Source organism: Thermobia domestica, chromosome 14 (genome assembly GCF_964235325.1).
Source record: "Thermobia domestica chromosome 14, izTheDome1.hap1.1, whole genome shotgun sequence".
In the NCBI taxonomy this organism is placed as follows: Eukaryota; Metazoa; Arthropoda; class Insecta; order Zygentoma; family Lepismatidae; genus Thermobia; species Thermobia domestica.
In genome coordinates, this window is record NC_137467.1 from 155156725 (window position 1) to 155175073 (window position 18349).

An 18349-nucleotide genomic window follows, 5' to 3' on the forward strand; every position below is an offset into this window, starting at 1 on the left:
TTATCTATACTTTATCCAAAACTGAGATAACTTATACCATTTATGTAATATTAGTCGGAGAAACACCAGTAACTGATTTCTTTTAGTGTTCGACCATTTTTCGTTAATGTTCGACCGCCTACTGTTTAGTCATCGACCACTACTCGGTTAATGTGCTTTTAATTACAGTATGAAGACTAAAGGATAACTTTACCAAACTAATAGCATCTGTAGATGTTACATCATTAGTTTTTCAGTTATCACTTCGCAGTTTTGCACAATAGTCGCTGAAATTAAGTAATTTTGTGATAGTTTTATCAAGAAAGAGACCACCAAATTCATTTAAGGTTCAGTGGAATGCAGCACCAAACATGCTTCGTCTTCTCTAGGTTGAACGGGTATAAACCCCATCTTCTAAATTCGTTTTTAATTACTAATTGTGTTGCTACCTTGTATCTCTACCTTGCACCTCTTTTAATTAGTGGTGCAGAAATAACACTAATAACATTTTACTCAGTTTCCATGTAGAACTCTCGAAAACGATTTGAACACTGATACGTCGCAGGGTTGAAGAATATGTGTGCTGTTTGGTGGAAGGCAGTAGAGTATTATAGCATGGCTGAAACAAAATTCGCTGACTTCCATTGCCAAGTGAGTCTTGTGGCCGTCGATTAGCAGAAGGACTGGTTTCCAAATAGAGGGATCATTAACCCATTTTAGGAAGCCGTTTGCTATCCATTCGTAGTGTTTCACTTCGCATCCAGCCGCTATCTGACCTGACCTGCCTATGAAAATCTCTGAAGAAACTGCACTGATGACGCCCTTTGGAAGATGTCTTACATACAGATATACGACCATCGGGGATACAATTTCTCCTGCTGCGGAAAAAGTGCAAAGCAGTGTTAATGTTTCTTGTTGCCCTTCACCTCGTACATATTTTTCCACGCTTTGGGCCCCAACGCCTTTCCTGATTTGTGACACAGTTGAAAGCTGGATTCATCAGCATTAAATATTCGCTCAGAATCATTTAGAATATCATATTGTCCCGTTTGTTTCAAGTATTTCTCAAGGTCCTAAAACCACAAGCGAATGTTTCTCTCGGTTACACCGTATCGCGCCTTGTTCAAAGTTTAGGGACACGATTTGTGGGTGTCTCCTCAAGTAAGTGTAGTACCAGGTTTCACCAGCTCGATTGTCTTTGAACGGCGTTTTGCGTTTTTCTGAATCGACAATTTTTTTTAAAACACTATTTAGAAGATCGTATTATTTCTGTAGAAAGCCCTTATGCCCACATTAAGGAGCCAGTTTGCTAATCCCCTTATGCCCACATTAAGGAGCCAGTTTGCTAATCCCTCCTCTTCTTTCTGTGTTAGGTATGGTTCTGGATCTATTTTTCGCTTTTTGGGACTGTAACCATGAAATTTATCCATCAGCGTTACCCGCGGATTTTTTTTTTTTTTCGACAAGCCTCCAGAGCTTTTTGTAGATCCTCGTTTGAATAAGCTGGCAGTTTAAGCTTAGACCTACTCACTCATTATCTCTGAAAGAAACAAAACTTCTTAAGGACATGCAAGGAAAACAAATGTATTCCAGACGTAAGCTGATAGTAGCTATTCCGCTAACAACATTTGAATGCGTTCCACGACGAAGCGAGAATAGTGTAGTTCAGTATTAAACGAATTTGACCAAATATAATAAATTTATTATTCAAATTAAATGTCATACCCTAAGAGTGCCGTTTATTTTCCATGAAAATGTAGGGAAACTACATGAATATTCAGTTACTTGAATTTGAATTTATTTTATGGCCTTTAGGCATCTACGGTTCCGACCGGGATAGGTTGGGAGAGAGGATGTTGGAAGTTAGACGGCCAGGGCCTATTTTGATGATACCATCCCAGCATTTGCCTGGTGTGACTGAGAAAAAACTCGAAAGAACTCAAGTCAAGGTGGTCGACCGCTGGGATCGAACCGAGGACCTTCCGAATGCTAAGCCAACGCTTTACGATTTTTTTTTCAAAGTTCGTCTCAGCCGAGACATTAAGCCTAAATGCTCCTCGAGCCAATTGGAGGTAATCCAGTCCTGACAGGGACACGAATACAGAAATATCGAGGACAATTAAAAATGCCCTTGCTCTTGAGAGGGATTCGAACCCTCAGTGGATTGCCACTTCACCATTACCACTGAGACACGGCCATTCGGTGAACATTCATGTATTTACGGTAAGACTCAGCAGATGATTATACAAATGTAAATTAATCAATGAATTAGTTTGAATCAGAAATTCTGCGAGAAAGCACAAACGCAAAGCATGGTCGGACACTGAGAAAGAAACAGCTAATCTTCGACCAGTACAAATGTATTACGAAAAGTAGTGGTCGAACACTAGTAAATGTTTTCGTATTCCATTATAACTTCAGAATTGGTAACTAGGTACTCATTTCATGCAGATGAATCGAAAGTTAGTCGTTATTGATATTTCTAGTTTTTCAGTGCTCGACCACCCTGTGGTCGAACACTAGTTAACAAAGAATATTTCATAAGTCATTGTCCGACCACTACATTTTGTTGATTTATTCTTCATAACTTACAGTTATCACTAAAATTTAATTACTAAAATGTGCTCTACAGTTCCATGTAACAGAATAATATGTGCATTTCTTACCTGGTGAGATAAAACTATGGAAAAGCACGAAAAACAGGGCGCTGTCGTTCCCATTTGCAACAGATTAAAGTTGTCGAAAACTCAGTGCGTCTTCCGTAGGAATACATTTGATTGGCTATTACCGAATGCATGTGCAATATATTTTGACAGTATCTTTGTGATTGGTTCAGAATAAGCTGCAATTCAATTATAACGGAAAAGCATGCTTTTTATCGGAAAATAAACCTAAGATATGGTTTTAAAGTGAAAAGTGGTCGGCAACTAGGGGATGGTCGAAGACTGGCACAACCACCCTATTAGCTTTGCTTTCTTCACTGCATACACATCAATAGTTTAGTTTACGAAATCTTCAGTAGGATTAGTGCCGTGTCGTGGAAAATCAGCGCTTGGGGCGAGAGTATACGACGGCACCCCCGTACATATGAGTGAGATCGACAGACCAACTGCGAAAGGTGAGAAAATTTTAAAAAGTAAACCTGGCTTTTCCTTGATTTTGAGCACTTTATATTACTTTTTTCCTTTCATTTTATATATGTGCACATGTGTTTCATTCCTCTCTTTTTCTTTCCTTCTTTTTTTTTTCTTTTTCTCTCCCAATCAAGTGCCGCTTACTTCGGTGCCCGGGGCCGTCTCTCCGTTTGCCTCTCCTTCGTACCCTGCCTACCTTCAATAGCAATCATTTACTTATATACTACTATTATATTGATAAATTCTGTATAAATCTTTAACCCAGGAGGGATAACTGTTCCTCCCTGATCCCTCTAAATGACGCCCTCTGAATCTCCCTCTTTAACTGACTTATTTTTAGTTAAAGAAAGTTGTGTTTACTTTAACAATCGTAAAGCACATTTACGTCTTGTCTGTTACTTCCTATGCGAGAAATGGGATTTAGGCGCTCTATTTCAAATAACGCAAGAACTGTACATTTTCAAGAACTGAAGTCTGCTGACATCAGAGATCATATGGAATGATCGAAAGATCTTCCCTATCTTTCCTTTCCTATCTCAATCTGTGCTAGTGCTACCTACTAATATATAATATAGGGCGAGAGTATAGTACCTACTAAAATACAAACCTTTCTTCAACAGTTGACAATTTCATGTTCTGCCAAACTCGGTCATAGCGTTAAGAAATACAGGTTTTATTTACTATTTTGGTATTCTATCTTAGATGTTACATTTTTAATATTTATATAGAATGGGTCTGCGTCATTTATATGTATATTGAGAGATCGGATTTCGGTTGCATGTGCACAGAAAGAAAAACAAATAATTGGGTGAAGTAATTTCTACATTTTGTGACTGAAATTTTGGGAGTTTCTCCGGGAGGGGAATGAATTTTATTCGGGGAAGAGATTTCCCCGGGCTCCCCCTGAATTCATCCCTGATGACAGATATACCACGAGTTTACTATAAACTTTAAAAAATGTACAAATAATAGATTAAATTGTATTTGTCATTCAAGAAACTAAAGGGCCTAGGCCCCGGACTAGATCCGCCACTGCTCTGAAGGTTTAGTGGCAGGTTTTTCAATATATCATTGGCAGACACAATTTGTGTGATTCGAGGATTATTCACATATACTTATGTTAGTATTGTAAAAGAACTAAGATCATGTCAATAGTAAAAGTGCCCACATTTTTTAAACTCACCAGATTGAACTGAAAGCAAGCCCGAAAATTTGAAATGAAGATCTTTGCATGTTGGTATAACCCTTACTTCCAAGGCATTCGACGTCGTTGATCTTGATGTCTTGCTGCTTAAAGTGCATCTAAATTTTTCGAAACAAGCAATGGAGTATCTTGTATCATACTTGCAAAACAATATGTTTCATACAAAGGATTTGTTACTGAAAAGTTTAATACTCTAGCGGGAGTCCCTCAAGGATCTAATCCAAGTTTCTTGTTATTAATGATATTTCTCTGTGTATTAAAACTTTCTCAAGTTCTTCTTTTTGCCGACGATCTCAAATTATACTCCAAAGTAAGTTCAATTGATGACTGTGTGAAACTTCAACAGGGTCTAGAGAGAATTCAAACATGGTGTGATAAGAATAAGTTAGTCCTGAATGTTTCCAAATGTAAATCTGTATCTTTCACGAGGAAAGAAAATCCAATTAACTTTATGTATTCAATAAGTGGCACTTCCTTGTCAACCCCAAAAACTGTCCAAGATCTAGTAGTTATATTTGATAGCAAATTAATCTTTGCTCAACACATTGACGCAATAACGAGTAGTGCATGTAGAAACCTAATTTAATTTATAGGATAGGACAGGATTTCTACAAAGAATCAACATTTATAAAGTTATATTTTTCGTATGTGAGATCAAAATTAGAATACTGTTGTGCTGTTTGGACACCAATAGTCACTAAATATTCTGATGCAATAGAAAATATACACTTGAAATTCTTAAAAATGCTTGCATACAAGAAAACCGGTTTCTACCCAAAGTATGTCCCCTACGAAGACATAGTAACGAATTTTAATTTTCAAACATTAGAGAAAAGGAGATGGGATTGTGATGGTTTGTTCTTACATAAATTATTAAACGTTAAAATTGACTGTCCAGAATTAGTTTCAGAAGTATTATTACGTATCCCAACAGGCAAGACTAGAACAGCTAACACCTGGACATTCTATTGTAGAAAAGCAAGAACTAATATATTATATAAGTCTCCTCTGTGGAGAATGTGTGCTTCATATAACGAAATGGTTAAATTTCATGTAGTAGATGTGTTTAGTATGTCAGAAAATAAGTTCAAAAGAATTGTTAGGCAATAACTTCTGTATAATTAGAAGACGTTTATTTGTGTATGTATAATAGCATATGTTGAATAATTATGTATACGACACTATAACTGGGCATTAAGCCTGTTGTTTTGTTCTTATCAAATAAATAAATATGAAATAAATTATGCACAACGACGTGGCAACACCGCAGCCCTCTCGTTTGCTAACAGCTTTTTAAGAGAACACGACGGGCTGCCTTAAAACGCCATATACGTTCCCCTTAGCATAATACTACAATCACTACTAACCGAAACGTATACTTCACCCAACTAAATGAAAATAACCCAAGGCATTAGTACTTATATATCCCTACCTTATTATTCATATGTTTTGAATCCAGAAGCGTCCCACTTCCTAGAATTGTTTTGTGCAAATCTTGACAGTTCATCAGGATATCATAACATGTTCTCTTCTTGTATATTTGTATCATTTGATTATACAGCTTTCGTTATACGTAATAAACACTAGTTCAACATGTGCATTGCTGATTGGTAAAGCTTGAATATACTGCATTTTATTTTGAACAGGTTTGGTGCATCCGTCTCACGAAAAATGCAGTTCATAATTTACAATGATTATTCCTATCAAATGTTGATAAAACAGAAAACTCATTGTAGAGCTATTTCTTTGGGAACTAATTTAAGTCTTAAATAATTGAATAAAAACAATGTTAGTGCCGGGTGATAATACAAGTGCAAGAATGAAAACAATTTAAACTTACTCTTTGGATACAACAAAACTGAATTCTTTGGGAGGAAAAAAGTAATAGTACAGTATATTTTGTACAGGGTACGGCAGTGAATCGGGCCATTACAAAATCGTTATTAAGAAGAAATGATTACACTTATTTGGGTGTAACAATAAGGAATATATAATAAATATTGTACTATTTTGCATGGTTGTATTTACAAACACCCAACATGTGTTTCTACTTACAAACATCAACCATGTGTGTTTTACCATGGATTACTATGGCTGCAGACGACAGAGACAACAGTGGCACCACTGGTCACAAGACGACAAAGGAACAGCAGCACCACCGCCTCATCTGGAGCGCCTTTATAACCGAGAGGATTCCAAGGATAGTTATGAGTCTGCAACTGGTCATCTCTCCTCTAGCTTGCTCTGGAGCTCTAGGAGATACCTTCCTAAAGTCTCTAGTTTATTTCGGAACTCTAGGTTTCCCATCTGCCCTCTTAGCTTGCTTGGAGTTCTATTGGTAGGGACGTGAAGTTTTTGTTTTATTTTATCACTGAAATCGGTATTTTTTTCGCGATTAATACAAGCAAATAGGGATTATTTTGTAATGATTTTGAAATGCAAGTATATTGTGAACATACAGAAAGTGATCTGTGAAAGCTAATATAATTTTAAAATTGAACGGATAGTTTTGAATTTTGACATCTTAAATTTAAAAGAATAAATTATATTTCTGGATTTATTTAATGTATAATGTGAATACTGATATCGATTAAAAACCACACTGCAGTGTTTCTTAACATTTTCTTCACTTAAAAAAAGAAAAAAATCAATTCACAACACACTTATCTAAAATTCAATTCATAGCATAGTGTTTCTTAACATTTTCTACACTGCAAAAAAAATCAATTCACAATACACTTATTTAAAACGCAATTCATATTAGGGATGGCCGGATCCGGATCTGGTCGGATCCGAAGATCCGGATCTGATTGAGTCGGATCTCGAATTTCGGATCTGGATCCGGATCCCAAATCTCGGATCTGGATCCGGATCTCGGATCTGGGTTCGAAATTCGGATCTGCATCCGAAATCCGGATCTCAGATCTTGATTCTTATCCAAACCCACATCCCACCCAAATTGTGATAAACTTGAATATCAAAAATTCGCCGAAAGTAATTTCACGAAGTCCTGACAGTGAAGGAGAAAACAGAAAATTAAGACGGATATTGACAAGTCTATTTGTCTCCTTCATTCTACACTAAAGATCAAATGCTTGCCTTACTAAAAAATAATCTGATTTGACCCGGATGAGAGTTCGAATGTCGAATCTAGGTCCACCCGGTTGCAGGACCGAGATGAAATACACACATATTTATATTTGAAACCGGAATACAAAACTCGAATATTTAAAATTCCTCAATACACCTATTTCATTGACAGTTAAGAAAACAAACAGTTAAGACAAGTATTGACTAGTTTTTACGTATATTTATCTTGCTCAGTCTGCTCAAAATATCAAATGTATACCTTACAATTAGATTTAATAATTATTTAGTAAATTACAATATGAGCACCGAGAATAAACTATGAATTTTGGTGCCCCTTATCTAGATTTGAAATTTCGGATTCATACATAGAATCAGGCTGAAAGATAAATATTTGAGACCTGGACACCGAAACAAGTGCTAGTACCAAGATCGTAGCCGTTTTATCTAGGTAATGCGAGCGGAAGGCGAGCACTAATTCCGCATGTACCGGTACTTTGGGGAACACGAGAAACTAAAAGCAGATAAATATTCTTTTTCAGGGGCAAGTCGCGCTTTATCATGAATGTTGTGTTCAAATACAAAAACTGTAATGGCGACTTGTTTGAAATAAATGCCTTTTCTTTTTTAGCAATAAAGTTAGGTACTTTTACATTGAATAAAAATTAGCAAAGCACATTTCACTGATTAGAGTGCTGGTTCTTATGAAAGCTTTCACACTGAACCGAAGATTTCCTTATGTGGGTATCGGATTGCCACAATTCACCTTGCTGAAAGACGTGGTTTATCAGGAGGTCGGCCAAGATTCTTTTGGACTTAGCCTGTAGACTGCTTCTGGTTTCAATTATTCCCATATAACAAGAATAACCATATATAAAGTTGGTTCGAAATTATTTAAAATATCACTAATTTACCTGAAGGGTATTTAAATATTCGTAAATCAGAAGAGATGTAAAAGTTAAGCGTTAAAATAAATCCGATAATTCCTAATGCAACCTAATGATAGCAATAAAACTCCTTATGTAACATTTTCAAAGCTAAGATTAACAGTTCTGTTCTTGAAGAGGGTTTATGGCAACATAGAATATTATAAATCCAATTATCATAAGTAGTACCTCTGACAGCCCCGCATTTCACATCACCATCGCCCTTCATCCTGACAAGGGGGCAATTCACTTACCCACAATGACTTTTCAGGCATTCCAGTGACATCAATATCTCAGTTTGGGTTTGGGATCATGCTTCGGTGAACCTTGACTATCACCATCAGCAGCTATTAGAGAATCAGAACATATTTCTGTATTAGACAATGTGGGTAACTATGGCTTTTCGTCTATAGAAAACAGAGAGCGTGCCTTCGATGCCCGTGGTCATGGGTTCAATTCCCGGAGAGGCACTAAACAATTTCGATGTTGACCCAGCATCGTGAGGACAATTGGGGAGTTATCTTAAGTAAGAGGTAGCGGACTCCAGTCTAGAAAGCCGGCATTAGGGACTTCGGGTGTCGATACGTTGACTACACATCCCCACTTTCAACGTAAGCCCGCTGGTAGGAACCAAATGACTGTCGTGCCAAGAATTTAGTTTGTTTTAATTATCATAAATGCCTTCTTTATTATTAAATTTTATCCAATATTTTCTTTTCAACTAGTTTGCGAAACTCCGAGCTAGCTACTTGTTTTCTTTTTAATTCATGTTCATAGTTAGCACTACTAATCACTAAGGAAAAACAATCTTTTCAATAAAATTCGCCTCCCGTCTTTCGTAGCTCTAAGTTTAGTTATTTTTAGTTTTCTTTTTTTTTTTTTTTTTTTAAGTTGAAGGGCGGTTTATCATTTTCCCCTCGTTTTCCCTATTTTTTTTCTAGCTTTACCTATGTTTCTTTGCACGGACATTGCGCCTATACGTACGTGCTTAGTGTGTTCGTTTACAAAACTACCATTTTCCTGCCACTATAGAAAGTAAGAGTGCACTGTATCAGAGAAATATTAATTGACGTATATAAGTGAATATATCTGTGACGAAGTCATAATTACTCAGTTTTTGCATCGTACATAGTTTCTTCATCCTTATTAATCTCTTCACCCCCGCTTCCTGAATTCCAGTTCTAGTATTCTTTCTTAATGGGGGACTGATGTCTCATGTAGGCTTATTAACTATAACATCAGCAATAAAGAAAGAACGGTTTAATTTGCACTAATTTTAAAACATTACGTTAATTAAATAATAATAATAATACGGAGCGAGCTCAGGCTACTTGTTAGGATTCTTGCTTCGCAATTGGATAATATCGGGTTCGAATTCGGAGACCAGCCATCCTGACTGAGGATTTTCCAGGGTTGTTCCTCAGTTATACTGGGCAAATGCTAGGTTAGTACCTTGATCTAAGGCTCTGGAGACCTTCCTTTCATTCCTTTTCCAATGTTTTCATCTGTTGATTACTACAGTGTAAAATGGCCTCTGAGGATGTATCTGGTAGCTTATAGTAAATAAACAATAACGACGTAATATATCTTCACGAAACGTGTGGGTTAATTTAACTACAGCCTTACAGTCCCAATAGATAGCTAAAGTTTTAATATCAATTTCCTAGCTTTTATATACTATTTTCATATTGTTTCAGCTTTCAATTTTCTATGTTTCCACCGAGAATTGAACCTGAGATCACATGAACAAATGCGAATATGTTAAATATTTTTGAACACTTTAATATACAAAACACAAAACGTTTCAATGATACGATGCATGGATATGTTTTGGTTACGTCCTGCAATGTATGATTAAAGAAGCCTGGAGGGTGAAGAAAAAAATAACAGAAATCTCTTTTATATTTATTCCTTCAACAAACTCCCGACCTCAGAAGGGCAAGCCATAAGTTAGGTAATAAAGTCATACAACGAACACAACCATATCGCTCTCCTGAAATTCTCGTGTGTATGTTTAAAAATCTACTGTTGTTCCATGCCAACCAGTCTATATTTTTTGTTGTATATACCTTCGAAGTGAAAGATATTCATTATCACATTTGTTGGTGGTTGGACTCGTGAGTCAGAAACTACTATTAATAAAGAGTTTGTTTTGTCTACTATCCCTGCGATTAGAAGGGCCTTATCTAAAAGATATTTCATTTGTATATGAGAAAAGAAGAAAGTTTATTTTCTAAGAATAAAATAAATATTTTCAATGTGAAGCTAACATTGTTTCGAAGAGGAGCTAAACAGAAGAATTTGTTAGCATTTACATCAGTTTTCAGACAGTTCACTATACTCTGAAATGGGAAGAAATCAAACTTGGAAACATTTTACTAAAGAGACTTCGACAGAAAGTGCAACATGTAAATATTGCAAGGTTAAAATAAAATCAAAGGTAGCACAAACGTATTATGGAAACATTTTAAAGCACAGCAATCTACTATATCCGAAAAAAGTTTTAACGTATTTTAGATATTCAATTTTATCATCACAATTTCAGATGTAGGTTTGGATACGAATCAAGATCTGAGATTCGAATTTCGGATCCGGATCCAGATCCGAGGTTCGAATTTCGGATCCAGGTCCGAGATCCGAATTTCGGATCCGAGATCCGGATCTGGGATTCGGATCTAGGTCCGGATCCGGCAAGATCCGGATCTCACTGGATCCGGGATATCCGGATCCGAAAATTTTTGGCCATCCCTAATTCATATAATTGGACAAAATTGTCAATATTTCCACATTTTCTTCTTTAAGGTTTTGCCTCCTTACCGTAACTACGGAGTTGTATTCTGAAAAAAAAAAAAATATCTTTCAGAATCAACGTTGGAAGCTGGCAAAGATATTGGTTCAAGATCACAGGCAGCAAAATCTGAGTGGCAAACTTTCACTAACCAACTGAACAAAAATAACAGGACTGATGGTCTTCTGTGAATCACATTTTGTTGCAACGGAAACGTGTTATTAGTATTACCGGCCAACATTTCGCTTTATGCGGTGCATTTCGGTGTTGTTTTGAAAAAAAGTACCAAATTCTCGTTATTTCGCGATTAAAAAACACCAAAAACGGCCTTCTATCATATATTTAGGTATTTCTGTAAACTTTATTTTGCCTTTTTCAACTTTTCGATATTTTCGTAAAAACGAAAACTTCACACCCCTATCTATTGGTCATCCTAAACACAGTCGCTTAGCTTGCTCAGAGCTCTGTGAAGATCCTGTTCTAGGCTGCTCGGGCCTTGGATTACCATTCTATTAACCCAATATTAGAGCAATTGCATTATAGTAATGTTTTTGTATTGCACAGGGTGGGCGTACCCTTAATTAGTGTTTTCTGACGGTTTTAGGTTTTACCCATATTTGTTTGGTAACATTGCTTGGCATTGTCTATCAACATTGCTATCCATGTTCATTTGATTTCTGCTAGGTAACCTGAATCAGACGTTTAGTGACCGCTGGATTTGAAGAGATTGTGCATCTTCACCAGCTCCTTTTGCCTGGCCTCTAAGAAGTCCCGACCTTAATACACCAGACAATGCTCTCTGGGGTTTCATAAAGCAACAAGTAAGAAACTGGATATCATACAACGCAGGAATTACGAGCAGCTGTGGAACACGCCTTCATCCTCGTGACTCCGGAGTATCTTCACAAAATATCTGCAAGAACTCGACGCATACCGATGTTTATGACTCTTTAAGATTCAAAGTAACTGTGTACAGACATTCTACCATAACTAACACTATACTGTTGCAACTAAAGGGGAGCGTACGCCAACTTCCGGATCATCCTGTACTGTTTATAATGGATTTCATAATGAAAACCTGCATAATGTAAACGATTTCGGACTGTAATTTGCTCTACCTATGCTCTACCTACACCTGCACAAGCAGAACTTATTTGTGAATTCAAGTCATCAAACAGAAAACAGTGTTGCACCAAAAATGTTACTGTCCAGAAATAACATCTTGCAGATGACCACCATTCCGTTGTACACACTCACTAAGTCTCTTGCTAAAGCACTTATTACTCTTTGCAGCATATCTAAGGAAATTCTTGCAACTTCCTGAATGCAATGTTTAAGTTCTGAAATTGACATACACACAACGAAACTTTATCTTTGAGACATCATTGCGATAATTTCTTTTGGTGCAAAACTTTTCCATTATTTTGTGCAACAGTTTTTTGTTTGTTTGTTTGTTTTTGGTGACCTAAATTCATTAATAAGTAAATGTTTTTGTCTATTTTATATTTCAACTTGTTACACCCAAATAAATTTCATCATTTCCTCTTAATAACGTTTTCAAGTCGCCCAATTCAATTGCCGCACCCTGTATATTTAAACTCGTAATTTAGTTCGTTGGACTGTAGACCCATAGGTTTTATTGCGAACTCGGGTACTCCGAGAGATCTGACATCCCTATTTATGCTAATTTTGGGACGCGGAAACCAATGGAATTATTGTTAAATATATCCGTATATGAAGCCACAAGAAAAATAACATCAAAATTGAGATATAAATATCCTTATTACTCAGATATTGTTGTTAAAGATTATTTTTTAAGAAGTACGATCCTCTAGGTTCCGTGCTAGCAGGAAATCTGTAAAAGGTGACGAGCGTCCAGATCCAAACAGGTTTGTTGTAATTGAAATGATTCATAAATTTCGGGATATCACTTTGAATGACTGATATACAAATCTCAGGGCAACATCAGACATCGTGGTGGTAAATAAGAAGACTGTTCAGCAAATAATTGAGGATTTAAATAAACGAAATCTGTGTCCATGTTTTGTGACTCGTTCAGAGAAAAAGAAACTGGAAAGTGTTTTTGGTCCCAAAAAGTGTTTGTGTTATCACACTCCGCATACTCGCCAGACTTGCCTCATTGAAATTTAAATCACAACTGAAGGTTGCTTTTCTGACGATATTTCTACCATCCATAAGCAGCAAGGAAGACCTTGAACACTATCACAGTCTAAGCACTATTACAGGATCATATAAAGGTGTGAGTCGACAAACGAGGTTCTTACTTTGAATAAACTAAAGTGAAGTATCAATGTCAGTGCCGTGCCGTGGAAAATCAGCGCCCGGGGCGAGAGTATAAGACGCCCCCCCATACATATATTCCAAGTAATTTTTCCTCTCGTTTTTCCTTTTTTCTCCCGAATTTTGCGTCCTATTACTTCGATGCCCGGGACCATCACCTCGCTCGCTCTCCCCTATGGCACGGTACTGATCACTGTTTGTTGGTACGAGGCGAGCCTCATTCATTCGCTGCCGACTTTTTGACAGTCGTTGCTACGGAACTGTTCAGCAGTATTGGTCATTTTAAACATGTTCCTAAACTGCCGTGTCGTGACAAAACGCTGTAACTTTGGCGGAGCAGTTTTGCGAAAAAGAGCCGTAAAGTTTTCATCAGAAAATGTGATCTGTATCGTGTAGAACCAGTGTATCTTGACTTTGGAAACACGTGGTTACATGTAATGTTACGTAAATGCATGTTGTGTGATTAAATTTGGTGAAAATTGATTGGTTGACCGTTATTGCCTAGTTACACTGGTTCTACACGATACAGATTACATTTTCGGATGAAAACTTTACGGCTCTTTTCCGCAAAACTGCTCCGCCAAAGTTACAGCGTTTTGTCACGACACGGCAGTAAAGAAACATATGAATAAACTACTTGTACTTACCCAGTAATCATAAAACCTCCCTTCCTGATTTGCGAGTGTCCATAAATGGCCAGACCCATGTCTCGCTTTGCTACCTTTCTTGAAGTAAGGATTGATAGATAGGTTGTGCCGAACGGAATTCTTCCACCGATCATCGTTGGACTTATAATATGGGAAGCGTTCTCTGGAATTACAAGAAAGACACTAGGAATTAGTGATTTGACTTGTTTTACGAAAATTTGACCTAAATTCAAACAGCAATTTTCATGGTAAATAGGGAATTAAAAGTCTGCTCAAGAAAATATTTTACATGCATTCTAAGTAAGCCAAGAAAATATTTTACATGTGTTCTAAGTAAACAAAAAAAAAAAAAAAAATGACAAACGTTCTAAGTAAGCCCAGAAAATACTTCACGTGCGTTCTAAATAAGCCAAAAAATATTTCACATGTGTTCTAAGTAAGCCAAGAAGGTATTTCAAATGCGTTTTAAATAAGTTCAACAAATATTTCATATGCGTTCTAAGTAAAAAAAAAAAAAAATATTTCACATACGTTCTAAGTAAGTCAAGGAAATTCTTCATGTAAGTTCTAAGTAAGTCAAGAAAATACTTCACATGCGTTGTAAATAAGCTAAGAAAATATTTCACGTAGGTTGTAAGTAAGCCAAGAGAATATTTCACATTGGTTTTAAGTCAACCAAGAAAATATTTCACATGGGTTCTAAGTAAGCCAAGAAATATTTCACATGTGTTCTAAGTAAGCCAAGAAGGTATTTCACATGCGTTTCAAGTAAGCCAATATCTACTTCATGCCAGATTTGATCAAAATCGGATGAGTTCTGTAGATCGTGTACGGTAAATACTGTTCGTGTGATTTTAAAAAAAAAATGAATGACAAACTGCACAGAAATTCTCTTAGAATTACGGAAAAGTACACTTATAATTAGAATAATAACACAAAAAAACAAAAAAACAATAATAACACAAATAAAAAACTACAGTAAAAATAATACATCACCCTTTGTTCCAAACAGAAACTAAATAATAAATTTTCAGGCCTTATCCTTGTTACTAGTACACCTCACATCGTGTAGATCGGAAGGGCTATTTTAGTATCTAATTTAATATTAATAATTGAAAACTTGCTTTTTATTTCTCAGTTCGGAAGAAAGGGAACGATGAATTTTTCACCGTAGTCGTTCTTTTAAAATATGTTTTTATATTATTATTATTATTATTATTATTATTATTATTATTATTATTATTATTATTATTATTATTATTATTATTATTATTATTATTTTTACTTTTCAGTATATAGTATGAGCCATGAAGTACCTAATAAAAAAGAAAATTTATTTAACAAATTAATCACCGCTTATGTCCTATTTATGCCTGTGGATGGTAAATTCTCTCTTTTTGCTTTTAATTTTATATGTCTCTCCCTCTCCTTACATTATACATGGGTTATATATATCGGGTGTTCTAAAAATGAAGCTCACAACAGAGTTCTATTTTTCAAAATCAAAATAAAGCAAAAATGCTATATAATGGAATACCTCCTTCAGTCGCTATGATGAATCAAATTTCACAATGTGTCAACGTCGCAGGTTAACTTGGAACCATTACCATTACTTTACAAATTCATCAAACAGTTACATCCACTACAGTTACCAATAGGTGGTACTAGATCAACGTCTATCGACTTTAATTGCCATCTGGAAAGAATCGATGTAACTATTTGATGGATTGGTACTTCCCTGCGGTTCTTTATCTGCAACGTTGCCACACAGTGCATTCCGCATTTACAGTCGAAGACCCGAAAGTTACAGACGAAGACAGTTACATATATATTTCTTTATTTTGACTTGTAGAATAGTGCTCTATAGTCCGTGGATGCCATTTTTAGAACATCCGATATATATTTTCGGAATTCTCGTGATTGGAGCTTCTTTTTGATTTCCATACTGTAGGGAAAGAAAAATATCAACTTAGACATAATGGTGGTTGACATTCACCATATTGACTTCGTGACGACACCTATCCTATTATCCGGACTCAGGTCCGTATCCAGGGGGGATCTAGGGGGGCCGCCCCCCTAAAATTTTCTCGGTAAGGTTGCAAATGAACTATAATATGGTGATGAACTATCATATGGTTGGATCGGATCCCCCTAATTTCAGCTGGGCTGCCCCTACATTTTTGGGCTGGCTACGGGCCTGCGCGGACTATCACCATAATTTCAACGATACTTCACTTATTGAAATCAGTTCAGGCATTTGAGCTCCACAGTGCAACTAATGGATATACCCACATACGGACATGCCAAAAAGTATATCCTTCTTTTGCCTTTGGTAGTCGGGTAAAAATGTACGCGAAATAGGTCCTAAATCACACACAGTCTTTCAGGAGAACTTTCTACCTACCATGCGGCAAACGTTTCTTCTGGTTGACAGTAATCAAAATCTTACCACTAGTAATTATTAGATATAATTTTTAAAAAAATATTTTCTACATTAAAACGTTACCATTATCCAAATTATAATGCTACTGAAACATTAGCAATTTTCCCCCTTTTGTTTTGGAGTAAATGTGAGAAGATCGACTAACGTGGGAACTGAGTGGAGTGTTATATCCATTGACACCTGAATTGTTTTCTATCCACCCCGATGATTACAACCTGCGAGTAAATGGACACAGCAATGGGGGGAAGAACAATTATTGCAAACTAATGTACTCACGCTAGTAAATGACTTCCTCAACCGCTCACGCAACTTTCAATTGATACCAAATGGTTATCACTGTCACAGGCTTAATACAGGATACTTATAAATCCCGAGGCTTAGTACAGGATACTTATAAATCCCGAGGCTTAGTACAGGATACTTATAAATCCCGAGGCTTAGTACAGGATACTTATAAATCCCGAGGCTTAGTACAGGATACTTATAAATCCCGAGGCTTAGTACAGGATACTTATAAATCCCGAGGCTTAGTACAGGATAGGGCCTACTTATAAATCCCGAGGCTTAATACAGGATACTTATAAATCCCGAGGCTTAGTACAGGATACTTATAAATCCCGAGGCTTAATACAGGATACTTATAAATCCCGAGGCTTAGTACAGGATACTTATAAATCCCGAGGCTTAGTACAGGATACTTATAAATCCCGAGGCTTAGTACAGGATACTTATAAATCCCGAGGCTTAGTACAGGATACTTATAAATCCCGAGGCTTAATACAGGATACTTATAAATCCCGAGGCTTAGTACAGGATAGGGCCTACTTATAAATCCCGAGGCTTAATACAGGATACTTATAAATCCCGAGGCTTAGTACAGGATAGGGCCTACTTATAAATCCCGAGGCTTAATACAGGATACTTATAAATCCCGAAAACGTATAAATAGCACAATAATTTAACTGCATATATTCGTCACAATTCTTAATGATGATGGATACCTACGTCATCTTTTTCTTTTTAATTCATTGATTTATATGGGATTTCTTCTTTGAAATAAAGTGGAATTTTAATGACTGGAAGCTTTCAAAATCTGGGTGTGGAGAAGAATGGAGAGAACTGGGTTTAGCGGAAAACAAATGAAAGAGTGTTAGAAATGGTGGGGAAGAAAAGAACAATTTGAGATGTTATTGAAAACAGGAAGAGAAACTCGTTGGGACATTGGCTGCGTAAGAACTGTATCATGAGGACGTGCTAAAAGGTAAAGCGGAAGGAAAGAGGGAGAGGGCGATGGTATCAAAACAGAGAAATCATACGTGAAGACGAAGAGGTTAGCAAAAGCTCATGGAGCATGGAAGCTTCTCAGTTATGGCAAGTGATCTGTCAATGATGACAGAATACCTCTGATGATGATTAATGGTGTGATTTTATTTATTTCTTCTTCAAGCCCAGTTAAGTGTTTCTTGCTTTTTGAAAATGAATTTGCATTACATATAAATTAATATTATTTAAATTAATTTTTATTATTGGACGTTCAAACTGTGCTATGCATAACTGTCAGGAAGTCTTATACAATGGCTCTGTCCAGGGCTGGATTAACCCATCTGGAGGCCCGGGGCTATAAAAAAAATATGTGGCTCCTGCTGATTTCACCTAATACATTTCTGTGAAAGTACAGTAGGAAAGATATGGGACTATGTTTCATATTTTTGGTCATACTGTATTTTATGATTATGATTGTATCTTCACTATTCTTTTCAGATAGCCATTGAGATTTTGATCAGAGTGGAGCCCCGGGGCTATAGCCAATCTAAGTCCTCCTTCTTTCAGCCCTGGCTGT

General features: G+C 36.4%; 1 protein-coding gene across 3 annotated transcripts in view; it reads right to left on the reverse strand.

The window, feature by feature from the left end:
* Window positions 1-18349, reverse strand: part of LOC145670422 (uncharacterized) — an 88663-nt gene that overhangs the window by 20639 nt on the left and 49675 nt on the right. For all 3 annotated transcript variants that reach the window (XM_081739086.1, XM_081739087.1, XM_081739085.1), the window contains exon 3: window positions 14067-14229. In XM_081739086.1, coding sequence (XP_081595212.1) covers window positions 14067-14229 — 163 coding nt within the window. The remainder of the gene's footprint in view (window positions 1-14066; window positions 14230-18349) is intronic.